The following is a 20397-nucleotide window of genomic DNA, read 5'->3' as shown; positions in this document are numbered from 1 at the left end:
GGTTACACCTGCCTCTCTCCTGCTCCCAGGCTAGGCAAGTGCTGCATGCAGGTTTCTCTCTTTGGAACACTCCCCACCACTCTTGACTATCCTTCATGACTCAGTGTCAGAAGCTGTCCCTGCATTCCACTCAGGGCTTCTACAAACCACTAGTTTCCCCTGTAGCATAGGAATAGTTGTGTGTCTTAATCACTTCTCTACCTGCCCGCCTACTATTGTATTCAGTGAATGTGAAATGAATGAATGATAGATTGTGACCTGATCAACAAAAGTCTTAAAACGCCCACGAGAAAATTCAGTCGGACTTTATCCCGAGGGCGAGGCCAGTGCCTGCGTGAAGCCTGGGGCAACTTCACCCGTCTCCTGCCCAGGCTTGCCCCAACTTCATGAGCCCGTTCGCTCCCACACCAGACAAAGTTTGGTTCTAATCGCTCCCAGGTCCCTCCATTTTTTTTTTTTTTTTAAACTCCGTCTCTGGCTCACCAGTACCCTGTCTCCGACACCAGCCCGATCGGGAGTAAGAAGATCTGGGAAATCTAGGATCAACACGCACCAGCCCAACCCCCTCAATGGACACCAGTTTCCCCTTCCCCACAACGAGTTTGAGTTGCAACATCTCTCTGCCTTCAGGGTTCCAATCATTGGCCAGACCCCTCCCTCACATCTATCCTCCCTAGGAAACGTGGCCCTTGCCGGCCGCCGTTGCCGCTCCCCAACCTACTAGTTCGTCGTCCTGCCTGCCGCGGTACTCAAGCCCCTCGCGTAGTCACCCGCGGTCCAGGGGGCGGGGCCTTGGTGCGACCCAATGCGCATGCGCGGACCGCTCCAGTAAGGGGCGGGTGGGGAAGGATAAAGAGCAGGGTGGGGGAGGAGACCGGTGCCTGTGGAGCTGGACGGCGGCCGGGAAGGGTCAGTCTGTGTGAGGGCAGCCTTGGCTTTAGGGGTACATCGTCTGGAGCCAGACGGGCAGGACCTTGGGAACGAGGGCCGGAATCAAGCTGTGTCGGCCCGGAGTTAAGGGTTTGCAGAGCTTGTAGGGCGTCAGAGCCGGTGAAGTCCATTGTAAGATGGGGAAACTGATACCCAGAATGGGACAGTCACTACCTCGGGGACGCACTGTGGGGGTACGTGTGGTAAGGGCGATCCAGAGAGGGGCAGAGACCGGCTCAGGGTAACTTAGAACGTTCTAGTCTGAGCCAGTGTTGGAACCCAGGCTTCTGTTTTCCACGCAGCTGAGTCCCAGAAAAGACCACCTGATTTCTCGAACCTCAGGAAAACTGCCGGAGAAGCGGTAGAGACAAAAAAAAAAAAAGTATTTTCATTTTTCCAGCAATTTAAAAAAATATTTTAAGTATTCTCTATATCAAACGTGGGGCCGCTGGCTCTACTAAATGAGCCATCCAGGTGCCCCTTTTCCAGCAATTTTTAAGTTGGGAATGTTTGAGGGTGACGCAGTGTTTCTCAAAATGTCTAAGATCATTTGTGTCAGTATCTAGGGCAATTTTTTTTGAGAATGCAGATTCTTGATTCCTTATTTCTACCTTAGCTCTTGGCAGCCCTCCAGTTCTTTTAGCCGTTCCTTCTTTCTGGGTTATGACAGGATCTTCTCGATGTGAAGCACCTCATATGAATTTTAATTAAAGTAACCTGAATTTATCAGTCTAGGCTCGGGGAAGTTAACCATGACTAAGAGAGTCATGCTTTCACAGCTTTCACATCTGATGAAGAAGGTAGACTGGTAAACCAGTGCTTTTCTGGGGAATCAGGGAAGGCATTTGGGGTAGGTAGGACTGTGTAAGCAGTCAAAGAAGTAAGTGTGGAGGTAAGAGTCAGGAAGGGGGACCCTGTTCCAAGTAGTAAGAACAGAAATAGCAAAGGCAAATAATTCTTAGCGTGGCTAGACTCTTTTTAGAGACCTTGAGGAGTTTGGTACAGATACTGAGGAGGGCCTGGGGGTTAAGCAGGCTTAGGAACTCATTCTTGGAGAGGGAGTCTTGGATTCTATCTTAAAAAGGTTGGCATATGTCCAGTGAGTGATGGGGAGCTGTCTAAGGGTTTTGAGCTGGGGAAAGATAGGGTCTATCTTATGTGTTAGGTGCTGGCTACAGCGTGGCAAATAGTTTGGAAGCCCAGAGAGCATGCTCAGAGGGCATTAAGGTGTGAGACAGTGGCAGAAGAGATGGAGAGGAGGGGACAGATTAAAGAAATGTTCAGGAGGGAGAACTACAAATGATCATAAATCAGTGGCCTAACCCAGAGGCCAGGATAATATAGCTTGTACATTCTCTGTCTACAGGACAGATGGAGTCCTCCATCTTTTTGGCGGAAGGGGAACAATAGGTAGTCTGGTTATGGCCACAAGTGTTTCCATGATGTCCTTCCTTTGTCTGCTGTTGTGCCTGGGGGACAGTCTGAAGCAGTGGTTACTGTAATAGACCCCAAGTGGCAGGAGAAGTCTACTATGTTAACCAGGAACCAAGGAAACTATTTCTAGTGAAGCATGAAATTAAAAGTCAAAAAATGATGACCCAGGGTTCCCTGTACAGGTTCCCCACCTCCAGGATGGGTGCCAAATGACGAGTATCAGGTGTCTATTGGTGAGACTTGGGGAAGATCCCAGACCTTAACAGCCGTTTGGTTGAGTCCCCTCACGGTGTGGCAGGTAAGGTGTCTTTCTTCCCATTTTGTAGATGTCACAGCTGAGCCTCAGAAGGTCTGTGACTTGTTCAAGGAGACTCAGTTTGTGGTGCAGCTGGGAGTGAGGGGCTCTTGGCCAAAGGTCTTTCAAGCGAGGCTTTGTCTTTCCTGCTCCCTCTGCCTTGATGCTTTGCCCTTAAATCCTGGCATAACTTGTTCCTTCTTGTCATTCACATGTTTCCTCCTCAGATGCCATCCTTTCCCCTTCAGTATCACATTCTATGTATTTTCTTCATAGCACTTATTAGTATGTGAAATTATTAGTTTTGTCTGTTTCCACCTTGTGAGTTCCATGAGAACAGGCACAGTGTCTGTCTTGTCTACCACTTTATCACCAACACCTGGATAATCTGCCCGAGTAGATGTTCAATAACATTTGCTCAATGATAGAAATCAGCTGGGGAGAGGAATGCAGGGGAAATCAACATTTGGTGAAAGCTTAGGATGTTTCAGGTACTTTTCATAAACTACTTCATTTAATCCCCTCAGCCTTTTAAGGTAGGTACTGTGTCTTCTTTGGGTAGGTAAGAAACCTTGCCAAATGAGGTCAAGTCACGGTTACTTTTGAGGTGATAGACTCATTTGAATCTCCATTAGACATAAGCTTTTTGCAAACCATGTGGAGGAATTCACAGACCTCCCTGGGCCCACTTGGGGGTCCCAGATGAAGGGACCCAGGATTAGGGAACCTGCCCAAGGTTTCTCTGGCCTCACACCTTTGCTAGTTCCCCACTCCATGGCAAGGATAGATTCCACTGAGTGGACTACAGGGAGTCTGCTGAAGATTCTGGAGCAGAGGGAGATTATGATGCAATGAGCCTCTGATGTGTCAGAACCGGGTTCAAATCCTGACTCCAAAACTGGCCATGTGACTATGGGCAAGGCTTCTCACCTCTCTGAATCCTACTGCCCTCACATTGAAGATGGAATCTCTTTTTTTCCCCCCTAACTATAACGGATCTTTATTCATCTGTGTCGGGTACTTGGTTAATGGCTTTACAGTAGTTGTCTCTCTTTTTACCACACCCCTGTGACATCAGTACTGTTATCTCCATTTTATAGCTGAGGATTTGCAGGCTTGCAGAAGTGTGTTGACCTGCCAGAGATCACGCTGCTTCCCACTGTCGGCCACTGTGCTCCCACATGGGCATCTGGGGAGGTACCGTGAGCTCAGGCCTCCCAAAGTTGCCTTTAAGTCTCTGCTCTTGGGGTTTGTGGGAACATTTGAATCTGAATTAGGTAAAAGAGGACCAGGAGGACTACCTCGCAGTGCACATGGAGGCTAGTCCCTTTGATTTGTATGTGTCTCCCCCACCGCTGGTGCGGGCCTCTCGCCAAGCCTGTACTGGGACAGCTCTGTCGTCCCAGGGTCTGCAGTGCCCGTGGTCTCCATCTGTGCACTGGCTGCTGTCTCTTTTTAGCAGTGACCTCACCTGCCTGGTATTGTTGTTCATGAGGCTGTCTCCCTACCTGGCTGGGGGCCATTGCGTGGCCATTGAGTAGAATTCCTCTGTCTTCTAGCCTCCTAGCACAGGCCTGGCCCAGCAGTGCTGCTCAGGAAATGCCTGTGGAATCACAGTGAGGGCTCTCCCATGTGTTGGGGATTTACTGTGTGCCAGGCCTGTCCCAGACACTTTATATGTGTTATCTCATTTACACCCCCACCGTAATCCTGGGAGGGAGAAGTTACTGTCCCTGTGTTACTGAGAAGAAATAGAGACTCAGCTGCGCTTTGCGTTAGGCCCACTTGTGATGATTGATGGCACCAGGGCTGACTCCAGGCCTGGACTCTCATCGTGCATAAGGAATTCTTGAAACTCTGGGCTGATAAAGGGAAGACACGCTCCTCCGCCCCCAGTACACTCAGAGACGTTTTACTAACAAACTTCTAGTCCAGCTCTCATTTCATCCACAAGGAGGGACGCCTGGCTGGCTCGGTTGGTACAGCACGTACCTTTTGATTTCAGGGTTGTGAGTTCAAGCCCCACATTGGGTATAGAGATTTTTTTTTTTAAGGGTTTATTCATTTATTTGAGAGAGAGAGCGAGCATGCGCAGTGGGAGAAGCAGACTCCACCTTGAGCAGAGAGCCCTACAGTGACGATGCAGGGCCTCACCCGAGGAACCTGAGATCTTGACCTGAAGCTGAAACCAGATGCTTAACCAACGGAGCCACCCAGGCACCCTGGGAATAGAGGTTAATTTAAAAACAAAAAATAATCCATGAAGAAACAAGCCCAGAAAGGAGAGATGACTTATAGCCCCTCTTTTCCGTTTACTTCTTATTCATTTACTTTTGGGCAGGATGGGATCTGATTTTACCCACCACTCTAATACCCAGGTAGACCCATGCCTGGTCCAGGTTGATGCTCAGTAAATACTTTTAAATTGTATTTATTATGAAAACATCAGGAAGGGTATAAAGATTAGTATAACAAACACCCATATTCCCACCACCCAGTTTGCAAAATAAAACATTGCTAATACAGCTGAAGGCCTCATGTGCCCCTTCGCAATTGTACTTTCCCAGGGATTAAAGAGTCTCCTGAATTCGGTATTTATTATTTCTACGTAATTTTTTATTGAGGTATAGTTCATGGGCTATAAAATCTAACCTTTTTTAAGTGTACAGTTAAGTGGTTTTTAATATAATCAATCACAAGATGGCACAACCGGTACCACTCTCTAATTCCAGAACTTTCCATCACCCTGAAAGAAACCTGTAACGGGTACTCTCCCATTCCCCTCTCCAGCCCCTGGCAGTCACTAATTTTGCTTCGTGTCTCTATGGATTTGCCTATTCTGGACATTTAATATAAATGGACTCCTGTATGTGGCCTTTTGTGTCTGGCTTCTGTCGCTTAAGCCTTATGTTTTCAAGGTTTATCCATGTGCCAGTATTTCATTCCTTTTATGCCTGCACAGTATTCCATTGTATGGAGACACTGTGTTTTGTTCCTCTGTCAGTGGACATTTTGGGTTGTTTTTACTTTTTGTTATTATTATAAATAATGCTGCTGTGAACCTCTGTATATGAGTTTTTGTGTGGATGTATTTAATTCTCTCAGGAATAAACCTCAGCGTGGACTTGCTGGCTCACAGGGTAATTCTGCGTTTAACTTTTGGAGGCGCTGACGGACTGGTTTCTGAAGGGGCTGCACTATTTTACATTCCCACCAGCAATGTCTGAGACTTCCAATTTTTACATCCTTACCTCTTGTTCTTATCTGCCTGTTTGATTACACCATCCCAGTGGGTGTGAAACAGCATCATGTTGTGGTTTCAACTTGTGTTTGCCTAATGACTGATGAGTTGAGCAGTGCTTCTTGGCTATTTGTATGTTTTCTTTGTCTATTCCCGTCTTTGTTTTTTAAATATATTTATTTATTTATTTGACAGAGATATCACAAGTAGGCAGAGAGGCAGGCAGAGAGAGAGAAGGAAGCAGGCTCCCCGCTGAGCGGAGAGCCCAACTCGGGGCTTGATCCCAGGACATTGGGATCATGACCTGAGCCGAAGGCAGAGGCTTTAACCCACTGAGCCACCCAGGTGCCCCCTTCCTATGCATTCTTAAGCCTCTTACTAGGTGTGTGTTTCTAAATACTTGATGCTATTTTTCCTGTTTTTTTTGGACTTTAACTAGTAACATTGTATATGCTTTTTATTTATTTATTTATTTATAAAAAGATTTTATCTATTTATTTGACGGACAGAGATCACAAGTAGACAGAGAAGCAGTCAGAGAGAGGAGGAAGCAGGCTCCCTGCTGAGCAGAGAGCCCAATGTGGGGCTCCATCCCAGGACTCTGGGATCATGACCTGAGCAGAAGGCAGAGGCTTTAACCCACTGAGCCACCCAGGCGCCCTGGTTGTATATGCTTTTTAAAAAGATTTTATTTATTTATTTGACAGAGAGAGACACATTAAGAGAGGGAACACAGGCGGGGGGTGGGGGCAAGCAGGGGGAATGGGAAAGGGAGAAGCAGGCTCCCCGATGAGTAGGGAGCCCATTGCGGGGCTGGATCCCAGGACCCTGGGATCATGACCTGAGTCAAAGGCTGACTGAGCCATTGTATATATTCTTGTGCAGCTTGTTTTCTCATTCAGCCTTCCGTGTTGATAAGGGTAACTAGTTCATTCATTTTCATTGTTCTATAGGTTCACTGCATAAAAGCCCCATTTCATTACCTTCTCTCTTGTAAATGGTCTGTTGGGATGTCTGTGTCTAGTATTTTATGATTACAAATGGTAAACTAATATGTGCCTCCGTGTGCAGTGTGTTGAAGGTCATGAGCATATTCAGGTTTCCTAGGTAATACAAAGTATCTCTTTTACATGGTTTTATAAATTTGCATGCCTGCCAGCAGTATATTAGAGTTCCTGGATTGTTGGATTAGAATTACATCCTCACTAAGGCTCAGTATTGTCAGGCTTTTTTGTTTTTACGAGCCTAGTGGGTGTGACATGATATTTTCCCGGGTTAATACAAAGTGTATTTTTCAGTAAATAGTTACATGGTTGCATGGGCAGGTGTGTGAAAGCAGAATGGATGCAGGTCTTTGGGGAATGACCCTTGTCACTCTAGCTTGTGGCTAGAAAGGTGGCAGGGCTCTGGGCCTACACTGTGCGGGCTGTTCATGGGAAGACTCTGGAGCTAGGAAGTGTTGGGTGAAACTGACAACTCTGTATATGGGAAAAGGTGTTTGTCACCTTGACACCAGGGATGGGAACCTCTCTCCAGGAGGAGGCTGTAGTCTTGTCCTTCCAGCTCCCCAAACTTTCCCCAAGAAGGGAAGGAGCTGGAGAGAGAGAAGCCAGGAGGGAGTTGTGTAAGAATGAGAATGGGGTCCCACAGTCTTGGGAATGACCCTTTTTTGAGAACCTTCTCATTGTCTTTATATTGGTGGTATGTATTTCTCCTGTTTATCCTACTGAGTTTGGGGGTGATGACAAGGATAGTAAATAGAAGAGTAATGATTGTGTATTATATCCTTATTATGTGTGAGGCCTTGTGCCTTTTTTTTATGAGTATCGTCTCATTTAATTCCAGTGGAGTAGGTGCTGTTATTATTCCTACTTTACAGGTGATGACCAACAAGGCATCAAAGAGACAGAGTAACTGAGGGCTTTCACTCCAGCTGTCTGGCTGCAGAACTTGTAAGTACTATATTGTATTGTTAGCCAGGCTCAGCTAAACCCAGGAGAGCAAATAAAGGAGAGGCTTCCCCAGGCTTGGATGGGTGAGAGACGCAGTCATGGTGTGAAGGGGGGAGCCAGAACAGAGTGAGAGGCTCCTGGAGAAGATGGCTTTTGAGAGGCTAGTGTCCCCACCCAGTGGACACAGTCCCTCCGGCAGGCCCCTCTTCTGTGCCAAGTTCTATACTGACTGCTGGGGCTGCACAGTGGGATCTGCCCATATCCAGGTCTCAAGAAGTCCCTAGACAGATGAACAAGAATTTGGAGGATGAGGGTGGCCTGACCCCTCTAGGACATGGGTGATAAGACAAGCACTTCAGACTGAGGACGACGGTTCAGGTATCTTACAACAGGTGAACTTTTTTTTTTTTTTTAAAGATTTTATTTATTTATTTGACACAGACAGAGAGCTCACTAGTGGGCAGAGAAGCAGGAAGAGATAGAGAGGGAAGCAGGCTCCCCACTGAGCAGAGAGCCCAATGCTGGGATCGATCCCAGGACCCTGAGATCATGACCTGAGCCAAAGGCAGAGGCTTAACCCACTGAGCCACCCAGGCGCCCCACAACAGGTGAAAGTTTAAACAAACTATGGTACATCCATAATACAGACTACTACTCGGTAACAAAAAGGAACAAATTATTGATGTCGGCAACAACTTGGATTAGTCTCCAGGGCATTGTGCTGAATGAAAAAAGTCAATCTTAAAAAGTTATGTACTTTGATTTCATTTTTATAACTTTTTTTTAAAAGATTTTTATTTATTTGACAGAGAGAAAGAGCACAAGCAAGCGGAGCGGCAGGCAGAAGGGGAGAGAGAAGCATACTCCCCACTGAGCAGGGAACCTGATGCAGGACTCAATCCCAGGACCCTGGGATCATGACCTGAGCCGAAGGCAGACGCCCAACTGACTGAGCCACCCAGGTGCCCCCATTTTTATAACATTTTTGAATTGGTGATTTTATTTTATTATTTATTTATTTTAAAGGCTTTATTTATTTATTTGGCAGGCAGAGATCACAAGTAGGCAGAGAAGCAGGCAGAGGGAGAGGGAGAAGCAGGCTCACCACTGAGCAGAGAGTCCAATGAGGGGCTTGATCCCAGGACTCTGGGATCATGACCTGAGCCTAAGGTAGAGGCTTTAACCCACTGAGCCACCCAGGCGCCCCATATTTGGCGATTTTAGAATTGGAGAACGGATTGGCTCTTGCCAGGGTTAAGGAGGACAGTGTAGTTATAAAAGGATAACACCTTTTTGTTGTTGGAATTTTTCAGAATATTGGGTGATGGGTTCATGAAACTACACAGGTGATAAAATTGTATATGACTGAATGAGCGCGCACGTGCACACACACACACAAACACACACACACACAGGTATACGTAAAACTGGGAAAACTTGAATAAGCTTGGGGGATTGTATTGGTATTAGTATAGGCGATCGGTCTGTTATTTCTTATAATTGCTTGTGAGTATGTAATTTAAGTCCCAAAGCATTGGCAGGACCGTAGAGATATTTGTAACGACAGCATTTTCAACGCATATTAAAAATTCCAGAGGCCACATGCATGGAGGCCTCTTGCCCTTATGTTAGCTAAGTCTAGCTCCACGGAGAGATGGGCAGCATACCCTGGAGGTGTGAAGGAGTGCGCGGTGACCCTAAACACCTCAGGAGACCCAGGGTCGACCGACTGGGTTGGTTTCTGAGTTTAATTCTCTCTGCCCTTCACCTCCTGAGCAGGACTGAGCACCATGATTATAAGGGCAAGGGTAAAGCTATGCCCACCCCTACCTTCCCCTCCCCCTCCTCTTCCCCTCCCCCTCTAATTGGTCTTTTGAGAAGGACAGATGTTCTTTCCTCATTTTCCACTCCGCCAGTTGGGGCTAAGTGCCCCTCCCCTGGGATGCCCTGTGCCAATTGTTAGTAACTGTCTGTGCCTCCTCCATGCCTTTCTCCTCTACTAGACAGACTTCTGACTCTTATTTTTGTTTGTTTGTTTATTTGACCAAGATCACAAGTAGGCAGAGAGAGAGAGAGGCAGAGAGAGAGGGGGAAGCAGGCTCCCCACCAAGCAGAGAGCCACATGTAGGCCAGATCTCGGACCCTAAGATCATGACCCGAGCCGAAAGCCGAGGCTTAACCCACTGAGCCACCCAGGCGCCCAACTCCTGGCTCTGAGAGGCAAGACCAGAACCAGTCCCAGTCTTGGGCGGGGCGGGGGAGCATCAGAGAATGTTTGTTGTACTCAACTAAATGGGAAGCTGACCCCGGCTGAGATAAGCTTGTTCTGATCCTGAGATCCTAGGGGCGGCCTGGGCTGTGGCACAAGAATCTGGGGGTGGCATGGCTATGGTCTTATGAGATCCTGGGACTTTGTTTCCACATGGTGGTCCCTCTAGGATATCTCACCGAGAATGCTGGCTGCCCTGGGTCCTGCTTCAGATTCCATTCCCAGAGTGGCAGACCCAAGGCTTACCACCCCAGCATCCCCATAGCCACAGAGTTCCCAGTTCACATTGTTCTGTCTTCTAAGCATGGGGTAAGCACTTTGGTTTGTTGATTTCTCTCAGCAGCATTATAAGGCAGGTGGTCTTCCTCTATCCATTTTGCAGAGAAGGAACCCAAGCTCAGAGAGGTTAAGTAACTTGCTCAGGGTCACTTAGCTCGTGAATGGCAGAGCAAGGACTTGAGGCAGGCCTGGTGTGTGCCAGTCCAGCCCCTGCAGGTGCAGAGCTGAGGAAGCATTGCTGCTCTTACAGAGCTAATGATAAAGTCCCCAGACATCTAGATGTGCTCAGCTATGCCAGGCTAAGCTCGTCATGTACATTCTGTTGTCGGCTCTGCTTAACAACCACGTAAAATAAGGTTATGCCCATTTTATGATGGAAATTGAAGCTCCCAGAGGAAAAGCAGGTAGACACATAGCAAGTAGAAGCAGACCTGGACAGTTGGATTCCAGAGCCGGTGCTATCAGACCCTCTTGTGCCGTCTCTTCCCCAGACCTATTTTTGGCTTTTTCCCTTCTCTGTACCCTGGCTCTCCCAGGCCCCCCTCCCCCTCCCCCACCCCCACCCCACTACCATTTCTGCCCTCCCCTCACCCGCACTCTCCTGTCTAGCCTGTGTCCATAGACCCCACCCCTTTCATTCATAGTCTAAGCATAGTTTGGACCCTGGGTTTGGGCCCCAGTATCTATCTGCACGGTGACCCCTAGGGGGATACCCTGCACTCTGGCCCTTCCTGTTCTACCCAACTGCCTGGCAACAGTAGTCTTGGAGGAGCCGACTGCCCAGTCCTTTTCCTCACCTGGGGTGGCCAGGAGATGAGCGGCCCGTGTGGTGCAGAGGGTAGGGCGGCGGGAGGCCCGCACCTGGCAGGGAGGCCCACACACCCCACAGGGGATGGGGGCGGCACTGGGCGGTTCTGGAAACTGATATGAGCAGCAACAACTGCTGGCATTATCTGGCCTCTAAGAATAGCCTGGGTTGAAGAGTTGGGGGCTGGGGCCTTTTTCTACCGCCCCTTCCACCTCTGCTGCTGCTTGGCCTAGAAGCTGGGAAGCCTCCCTCTGGTCTACTTTTTGTTCTGGAATGGTTTGCATGGATGCATCTTGCCTGCTATTGAGCTGGGGAAATGAGGGTGTCCAGAGACTCAGACCCAGGACTGAGGGCAACAAGCCCGTACCCTGAGGACCGGCCCTTACCCAGGCCCTCCCCACTGTAGAGAATAGGAGCTTTGCTTTTTCAGGGATCCTGTTGGAAGTGACCCTTAATCATGTAGCAAATCCTTAAGAAATAGTCAATATATATTCATTCAGAACTCAAAGGTATAAAAGGGTAAACAAGGAAAAAAAATCAGTCTCTCCTTTCCTGAGCCCTCAGCCACTTCTCCCCTTCTCCAGAGGCGACCGCACTTGCCCGCAAAGGTGGTTCCCTCCATAGGGAGGCCCAAAAATATATGATTCTCCTCTTCCCCCTATTTGACGTGAGCGAAAGCACATCCCATCCATTCTTCTCCTCACTTTTTTCACTTAATGGTATGTCTTGGAAATAACTAATTCATTGAGTCTTTGCTCTGTGGCATGCACTGTTCTAAGCACTTCAGATGTTCAGGCTCAAAGAATCCTGTGTGGTAGGTGCTTTTTTAAAAAACAAATTCCCATTGTTACAAGGTTGAATAATTTCCCAAGGCTTCCTAGCTGGTAACTGGGCGAGCCAGGATTCAATCCCAGGCAGCCTGACTTTAAGTAAAGTGTTCTTCTCATTATCCAATATTGCCTCTCACCCTTGAATCCTGTCACTACATAGCACGCCCTCACTCTTCCTAAAGGCCAAGGTAAGAAATGGACATTGCACACTTGCCGTGGCCCATTTCGGGCTGGGAGACAGCAGTGAATAGAAAAGACGAGGTCTTGGGACGCCTGGGTGGCTCAGTTGGTTAAGCGGCTGCCTTCGGCTCAGGTCATGATCCCAGCGTCCTGAGATCGAGTCCCGCATTGGGCTCCTTGCTTGGCAGGGAGCCTGCTTCTCCCTCTGCCTCTGCCTGCCTGTGCTTGCTCTCGCTTCTCTCTCTATGACAAATAAATAAATAAAATCTTTAAAAAAAAAAAAAAAAAAAGAAAAGACGAGGTCTCTGCCCTTCTGGAACGGGCTGCCGTGCTCACAAGCGTCCGTCCCCCAGAGCAGGAAGAGGGAAACACACCTGTCACGCACACCCACATCCCCACGTACAGGTCCGCTGTTTGCACACACTCTGCTCCCTTACCCACAGGTCCTTTACTCACACAGCCTCTGAGCAGCAGGTGGAATGTGGAGGTCCAGACAGATGTAGCTACTCACAAGAGATCACGACATGGCCCTCGTGAGTCTCAATCATCCCCTGCCCCCCGGGATCCATTTCAGCAAGGCTGGTGGGGGGAGTGCCTGTAATCCAGGCCCCAGCGCTTGTTTGAAGTTGGGAACAATTGAAGGGCAAGGGAGCTATAGATAGCCACACAGCTGCTGTCACCTGTTGCAGCCTGGGCACTGGGCCCCAGCATTGTCTACATGGGGGCACTCTACCAGCGAGGGCCCGGAGTGGGTGGGAGGTTGGCCCAGTCCGGCTCAGTTCTAGAAGAGACTGAGTCAGAGGCCGAGACAAAGAAACAAGAGTCTCAGAAGACAGAGAAGGACAGGGTGATACAGAAGGACCAAGACCCTTGAGAGCTACAAGAGACTCCCACCAAATGCTGACAACACTGAGACTGATGGGGACTGTGGACAGAGATGGAGATCTATCCAGACAGTGAGGGCCTAAGGCAATGATTGAACTCAGGGATGTGGCAGATCAGAGCCCCGGACCATTTCAGTCCAGCACCGGGCTTTCTGTCCATCCCTTTATCTCTAGGAGGCTACACATGTACAGTCGTCTCTGCGACAGCTGTACCCCAGATTCTTTGAGGGCAGTCGGAGGTTCTCTTGGGAGTGATCTGGGAGGCTCCTGGGGTCTCTGAAAGGGAGAGTTTGGGCTGCTGGGTCTAGTCCTAGTTCTCATTCACTATGTGACCTTGGACAAGGATCTGTCTCTTCCTCTGTGCCTCAGTTTTCCTAGCTGTTCAATGCGAGAGTTGGTTTGCGTGATCACTAAAGTGTGCTTTCATTCTCTGATGTCTGTTAGGACATTTCCCCTCACGTGTCTCACCTCCCTCCCTCTTGGTGCTGCTGAAGCCACAGTCCCCTCCTTTGTTTGCCCTTTGTGAGGATGGGGGACAGCTGGTCTCCCCCTCCCCCTCCCCCTCCAGTAACCTTTTAGCCCTAAATCCACTCTGAGGCATCCCTCCTCCGGATAAACAGCCCTGATGCCTTTTGGCAGCCCTCATCCTATTTTCTGCTCAAGCATCAGAGCCGGGGCCCACTTGGGCCCTCTGCAGCTGCCCAGGGCCCCAGGAAGGGGACAAGCCTTGGGCAAGCAGGGGCACCCCAGGCCCCTCTTGAGGGCCTCACCACTTCGCGTTTGGACCATTATGGCAGCCGCCTCCTAAGTCAGTCTTCCTGCCACCGGTGTCGCCCCTTCAGTCCGTCCTCCGCAGCAGCTGCCACAGGGATCTTGTGGACACATAAATCTGACCACGCTGTCCTTGCTCAGAGCTCTTTGATGAGAAACACAAAATACAAATGCCTTTGATGGCTTCCCAGCTCCTTCGGGAGAAAGTGCCAAACCCTGATCTGGCTTCTGAAGCCCTTCACAGTCTAGTCCCAACTGTTCTGTCCGGCAGGCCTTCCCTGTGGGGCTGCCCCAGCCTTGGAGTCTGGGTTCCTGTTCTGCATCCCCTCTCCCTTCCCTTCGGTGACCTCCTCTCACCGGGACGGCCAGGGCCTCCTTACTGTTTCCAGTCCATTCTCCAGACGGCGGCAGGGGCGGTCAGCACTCAGTCTCCAAACACTTCTTCTCCTGTCCGGACAGCTTTCCGTTGTACTTGCTGGAAGGTTCAGAGTCCCTTCCAAGTCCTAGAGGACTCTCGGCAGCCCAGTCCCTGACTACCTGGGTCACCTCACCTTATAAAACCCTCCCCCATCCCTGCTCCAGGGACCCTAGCGCAGTGTCAGGGCCTCAAATGCACCAAGTCGTTTTCCACCTCTTTTGCAGTTTCCACGGCTTTTGTAGTAACTGTTCCTTCTGCTCAGAATATTCCTCCTCTGGCTCTTTCCAGTCCTCAGGTCTCACCTTGAATGTCCCCTCTTCAGAGACCCTCCCTGACCACCCTGAATCGCGTACCCCCCAACTCTCCACCGAGTTACTGTGGGCTCTTCATAGCATGTGTCAGGATCCTTAATTCCCTTGGAAAACATGACTTGCTTGTTTATCGACGGCTGCTCTGTGAGGGAATGGGGCCTTGTTGTCATGGCCCTCTCCTTGCCCGACTGGGTGTCGGACTTGCCCTTGTCCTTCAGACTCCTCCATTCTGACACCTCCTCTGGGTGTGTTTTCTTTCCTGGACAATGAGGATTGTGTTCCCGTCCTAGACACAGAAAAGAAGCTGCCAGACGCATGTCGAATTGGCTGAAGTAGCATTTTAACCCAGTCTTTTGATATCTTTATCAAAGAAGGACTTCTAGGCACTGAGGTATGTTGGTGACAGATGCATTTCTGACGGGGATGGGTCCCAAATCACATCCTCTTGGTCTCCGTATCTGCCCTTGCTTTTCCTAACACTCCGCACCCCCAGTGGCTAGAAGAACAGAAGCCAGAGAGGCTCGAGGTCCGATGTCCCTTTTGGGCTTTGCCACATCAGCTCATCGCTCATGGAAATCTCCCCCAAACAGCTCCGGCTCAGTGCCTACCTCCAGTTCTGGCTGCTACTGAGCTGTGAGCTCCAGTACTCTTGGCAACTGCTGATTGAGACCTTTGATAGAAACTGGGGACACCTGGTCCCCCGATGTCCAACTTGGCCCCAGCTCCCCTATATCCCAAGACTGTGTATCCCTATCTTTGGCCACTTTGCTCTCTACCCTGGTTCTTGCCCTTCCTTTCCAACTCTGTTCCTAGCCAGGCCCAAAGTTCCCTGGCTCTGCTGTAGGATTGTAGGTAGGGGACTTCCAGCATTGTCGCCTTGAAAGGTAGCAATAGGCCCTCAGCCTAGGGAAATCGGAGCCGCCTAGGTCTGGGGGCCTAGGAGCACTGAGACTGGAGTACCTCCTTGACAGTCCTTCCTAGCACTATCAGCACCTTAATGAAGTCCCTTGAGAACTGTGGTTCTCAGAGTGATTTCTGGAGAGAGTCGCTACAGCTCAGGTGGCTGGACATACTGAACGCCAGGCCGTGGGTGCCCCAGCAGCCCCCATGCGGTTCTCACCATGACTACTTTCTCCTTTGCTGGCTTCCGCAGTGGGGGGCGGGGGGGGGCGGGTAGAGCACTGACCTTGGGGGTGGGGTCCCAGAGTCTGGCCCGGGCTCCCTCCGTCCCCATCAGGGCCTCCATGTTCTCAGCTCAGCTGAGGGTCTAGACGGGATGATTTCCCTCTCAGTCTTGATGCTCCTGATTTCTCACGCCCTGCTGTCTTTAATTGGAGAGAGGGGAAAGCAGAGGTGAGGGGGATATAAAAGATACAGGAAAGTACAGAGAACAATTAACAAAGCATTGTACACATTTTGTCGTATTTGCTTCAAGTCTTCTGCCCCTGGATTCTAGCACTTCAGTGCTCTAGTGACCCCAGTTTTAACACTCCAGGCTTGTAAACCAAGGTGCGTACATGTCTTGGCTTGGTACTCCTAATCCTGGGAAGTAAAGGCAGGAAGAAGGACTTTGGACTGTCTGCAATAGCTATTCCGTGGGTGAGTTAGTTGGGATGCGAAGGTGATTATGAAGAGATGAAGCTTCCGGTGGTTCTAGAATCCTAGGGTCCTAAAGTCAGAGCAGCTGAGGTTACCCAGTCCAAAGCTGCAAGCCCTGTGCCCCCTGTGCGTGGTTCCTCACTGCTGTTGGCAGGCTCATTTTCTTCTCGGCAGCCTCCTCCATTGCTGGCTGGCTCCAAGGATGCGAGAGCCCCTTTCTGTGTGTGTATCCCAACTGCTCCCTTGTAACCACCCCGTGGGCCTGCTTTGAGTCCACCACAAACCACACAGGCTCCCTCTGCTCCCAGACAGCTCTTCACGTACAGAAGTTCAGTTGCATATTTACGTCCTTGCAGATCGTGGCAGTTGGTGCCTCTCTCGGTGCATTCTGGATCTCCCCAGTGCTTTATCATTTTTGTCTGCGTCATCTCAGCAGGACGGCGTGCCCCAAGCAGTAGAAGCAAACCTACAGGGCAATGCCAGACCCATTTCTTCTGGATGGTTTCTCAGCCCCAGGTGTATATTCCAAGCAGGTAATTCTAGAATTCAGACCCACATCGTATTTGCTATAAGCTAGGCTCATTAGAGGTTCTGATTCTCCAGGCTAATTCGATTGTGGGGCCTGAGAAAAGAAACCTTCTGTCTGAGCATCTCCGAACAGCGAGCAGGGTTTCCCCACCTCCTGAGCTTCCTATAAATTGCTCAAGCATAGCCCCTTTGTCTCTGACCCCGTGAGAGTAAAACCCTATAATCTTAAACTGTCCATCAAGTTCAGTTCTTACACTCATTCAGCAAAGATTTACTGACTTTCTTCTATAGGCAGATGCTCCATAAGGTACTGGGGGACATAGACCAAGCTCTTGCCCTTTGGTTGGCAAAAAGACTGGGAAACAGTCTAAACGTCACCCAAAGGAGACCTGTATCATTTCATAACATGGAATCTCTGTAGGATATGTTCCAGAAAGGGTCTGGGCGTTTGTAATTTTAACAGATACTGCCAAATCTGGCCATGCATTTTAAACACACTTTGCCTATAACACACAAGCAATAAAATATGTACATCTTAAATGCACAGCTCTATTAGTTTCACAGGGTGAACATACCTGTGTACCACCCTCCCCCCACTGCTGTTATCAGTCTTTAGTGTTTCCTGCATTCCAGAGGCTTCTCTCGTGCCTTATCCCTTCATTACTCTCCCCCAAAGGACCCCTCTTCCACTTTTGTCATCCTACCTTAGTTTCACCAGCTTTGAACTACATACGGTGGAAAATGTATCTTTGAAATTATTTCTATATATTTTATTTATTTCTTTAAGATTTTATTTATTTATTTGACAGACAGAAATCACAAGTAGGCAGAGAGGCAGGCAGAGAGAGAGAGGAGGACGCAGGCTCCCCGCTAAGCAGAGAGCCTGATGCAGGGCTCGATCCCAGGACTCTGGGATCATGACCTGAGCTGAAGGCAGAGGCTTTAACCCACTGAGCCACCCAGGCGCCCCATTTTCTATATATTTTATAGAGTATAGATATGTCCATGTATTTGGAATCGGTGGCCAGTTGGTATGGAGGATTTCTCTGTGGGAGCTCAGCCTGACATCTGGTTGGACTCCTGGCTCTGCACCTGTGTGCTTCTACACGTCCTCTGTCTCAGGTTCCAGGATCCTTTGATTCTCTGACTCTGAAATTCTGTGGTGTCACCAGGGCCTGAATGGGGTGATGGACAGGAGAGCCTGGAAGTGGCCTGGTGTATCCTGAAGCCCATCTAAAACAGACTGAACGCCAGTGTGCTCAATCCTTGTTGAGAGTGGGGTGCAGGAGGGGGCCGAGAGTGAGAACTTGGTGTCCTGGGAATCTTGAATGTCTCCTAAGTGTTCTGATTTCCTCATTTTGCTTTCTCTTCAGCCAAATTACTCTTTCATGCCTGTGGTCCCTGGTCTAGTTTTCTTCATGTATGATTTCCCTAGGAGACCCCAGGGAGATGGGGTAGAGGTGGGGAAGAAAGAGACCGCATCCCATATTGGAGAGGGATGTCTCACTCTCTCTGCTTCTCTTTTTGTTCAGGTCTCTGCTGTGGCATCTCTGTGAGACTTGCCCGTGATTTCTTTTCTCTGGGCCTCAGTTTCTCTGGATGTATCAAGAGGGTTGTGCCAAATGGTCCCAAAAGGCATTCTGTGGTTTCCTCTCTGAATCTCCTTGCTCTCTGTTTCTGGGGGTATGAGTCTTTTTCTGGGTGGATCAGACTCCCTGTGACTCAGTTTCTCTCTTGGAGCTCCTCAGTTCTCTCAGATGTCTCAAGGCTTTGACCCTGCCCCTTTGGTCTCTGAATCCCAGGCTCCCTATCACTTAGTAAGACTGTCTCTCTCAGCCTTTGTGATCCCATGACAATGGGAGGTAAAAATAGCCCAGGGGCTGTGCTGGTAGAGATAAAAGGGAATTTGCCTTTTGTGTCCTGTGGCCAGGCTGGGGGGGCTGTAACACGTGGAGATTGCTGACATAGCTCTCCTCCGCTGACCTTGACGGTGGCAATAAAAGGGGGTGGCGCAGCTCCCAGCCCTCACCGTAGTGCTGAGGTGGGTGATCAGGGCTGAAGTTGGAACCAAGGGGTGAGGGTCCCCATGGGTGGGCACGAGTCTCTGTATCTGCGGGAAGGATGCTCTGGTGTTTGTGTGTGTGTGTGTGTGTTGGGTGCTCACCAGGGAGGCTGAGATGGGGACCCCCAGGGAATCGCTGAGTATTAGGCCTTTTGGGTTTTGAATCATGTCCCAGTTTGGGGTCCCGGGGCCCTTAGTTCTTCGTTGCTGCCATCTTCCAGTGCCTGATGCCTTGGACTGCCTTGAACCTACAAAATTTTTAGTCCCTCGTCCTCCACCTCTCCGTGCCACCACCATGATGGATGTCAGTGAACTTGGGGAGTCTGCCCGGTACCTCCGCCAGAGCTACCAGGACCTGATGAAGGTGCACACTGTCCCATGGGATGGTAAGTGAAGGCAGGAGAGCACAGCCACAGTGTAGCCCTTACGAACTCAGACCGGGAGTGGGGAGGGGTGGTGGCACTGAGCTCAGGGCTGAAGGAGCACTCTGGCATGACCGCTTTAGCCCTGGCCCTTTGCCTCAGAGTCCAGGGTCCTAAGGCTACGTTCTCAGAGACCCTGTGTACATTACGCATGTTTGTGAGCAAGCCTCGGTTTGCTCCTCTGTAAAATGGGACCGTATTCCCTGTCTCCCGGAGCAGCAGCCTGTGGCTGGAGCCCGAGGCCTCCAAGATGAGAGCAATTGTTATGTATGCAGGCTGGTGTCCATAAAACCTGTGCTTTTTTAACCTGAGTTATTTTTAGTGCTTTCTATAGAGCCAAAGACAGGAATAAAGACTACTATTTATGACTTGGTTTGCTCATAGGACAATAATAACAATAGGCAATGTGTACCGAGTGCTTATTTTGTGTCAGGCTGAGTGGATGACTTCCCATGCATCATCTCAACAACCTGGGGAGGGGTGGGGACCAGGGCCAAAGCCAGCTTCATGGGCGTGCAAGCTCTGCCGCTGAAGGGCCTCCTGCTTGATTTAACACTCTGGAATCACCATCTTGAAATTCGTAATAATTTTTTCAACAAGGGACCTGCATTTTAACACCAGGGCCTGCAAGTTGTGTCGCTGGTCCTGACTAAGGCACTTGGCTAGAAGTAGCAGGACAGGGAACAGAATCCGGCTGTCTGCAATCTTAGTCCATGCCTTTAACCACCGTGACATAGGGGTTCCCTGAAGCTTGGGGACCAGCTGGCCAGGTAAGACACAGAATTAGAAGAAGTGGGCTTGAGTTTTCAGCACAACGGGGGAGGAAGAACCTAGAATTATGTTCCCGACGTTGAGGGCTGCTCCATATGGGACCTCAGGAGATGCCCATAACATTTTGCCTTGGAGGGAACAGACCCAGGAGAAAGGGATTTTCCCAAGGTCGCAGGGTAGATAAGGCAAAAACCGGAATCTGAACCCAAGTGGGTGGTAAGGGACTGTTAACTCCGTCAGGGAAGCCCTCTGAAGAGATCCCGATAGACTCTCCTTGCTCTACCCTTCCAGGATCCTGGGCGTGGAAGATCTTTTCTGTCTATTCCCTGCATCCTGGCAGAGGGGCTCATGGGAGGGGCATAGCTCTATTGACATGGCTTGGGAACTGCAGCTGGGCCCCCAGCCCCAGATGT

At 49.7% G+C, this 20397-nt stretch overlaps 2 protein-coding genes and 1 long non-coding RNA gene across 4 annotated transcripts in view; 2 read left to right on the top strand and 1 right to left on the bottom strand.

Annotated features, from left to right (window-relative positions):
- Nucleotides 1-795, bottom strand: part of GSS (glutathione synthetase) — a 29618-nt gene extending 28823 nt beyond the window's left edge. The window contains exon 1 of the mRNA XM_044263179.1: nt 722-795. The gene's annotated coding sequence lies outside the window, so the exon portion shown is untranslated. The remainder of the gene's footprint in view (nt 1-721) is intronic.
- Nucleotides 796-880: 85 nt separating this feature from the next.
- On the top strand, nt 881-8691 carry LOC122915579. The gene is made up of 4 exons (XR_006386068.1): nt 881-1124; nt 2547-2662; nt 7780-7852; nt 8662-8691. It is a non-coding gene; the product is annotated as an uncharacterized LOC122915579 (long non-coding RNA).
- A 90-nt stretch (nt 8692-8781) lies between these two features.
- The window catches only part of MYH7B (myosin heavy chain 7B), a 33563-nt gene continuing 21947 nt past the window's right edge, over nt 8782-20397 (top strand). Inside the window, exons 1-2 of one of the 2 annotated variants that reach the window (XM_044263176.1) lie at nt 8782-8814; nt 19013-19177. In XM_044263176.1, the coding sequence (XP_044119111.1) occupies nt 19087-19177 (91 nt within the window). In that variant the 5' untranslated portion in view covers nt 8782-8814; nt 19013-19086. Of the gene's footprint in view, nt 8815-16666; nt 16735-19012; nt 19178-20397 lie in introns of those variants that run through there. The other variant, XM_044263175.1, reaches the window with a different exon arrangement.

The sequence above is a fragment of the Neovison vison genome, chromosome 8, assembly GCF_020171115.1.
Source record: "Neovison vison isolate M4711 chromosome 8, ASM_NN_V1, whole genome shotgun sequence".
In the NCBI taxonomy this organism is placed as follows: domain Eukaryota; kingdom Metazoa; phylum Chordata; class Mammalia; order Carnivora; family Mustelidae; genus Neogale; species Neogale vison.
The sequence above is the reverse complement of the archived record's forward strand: the minus strand, read 5'-3'. Positions and strand labels throughout refer to the sequence as shown.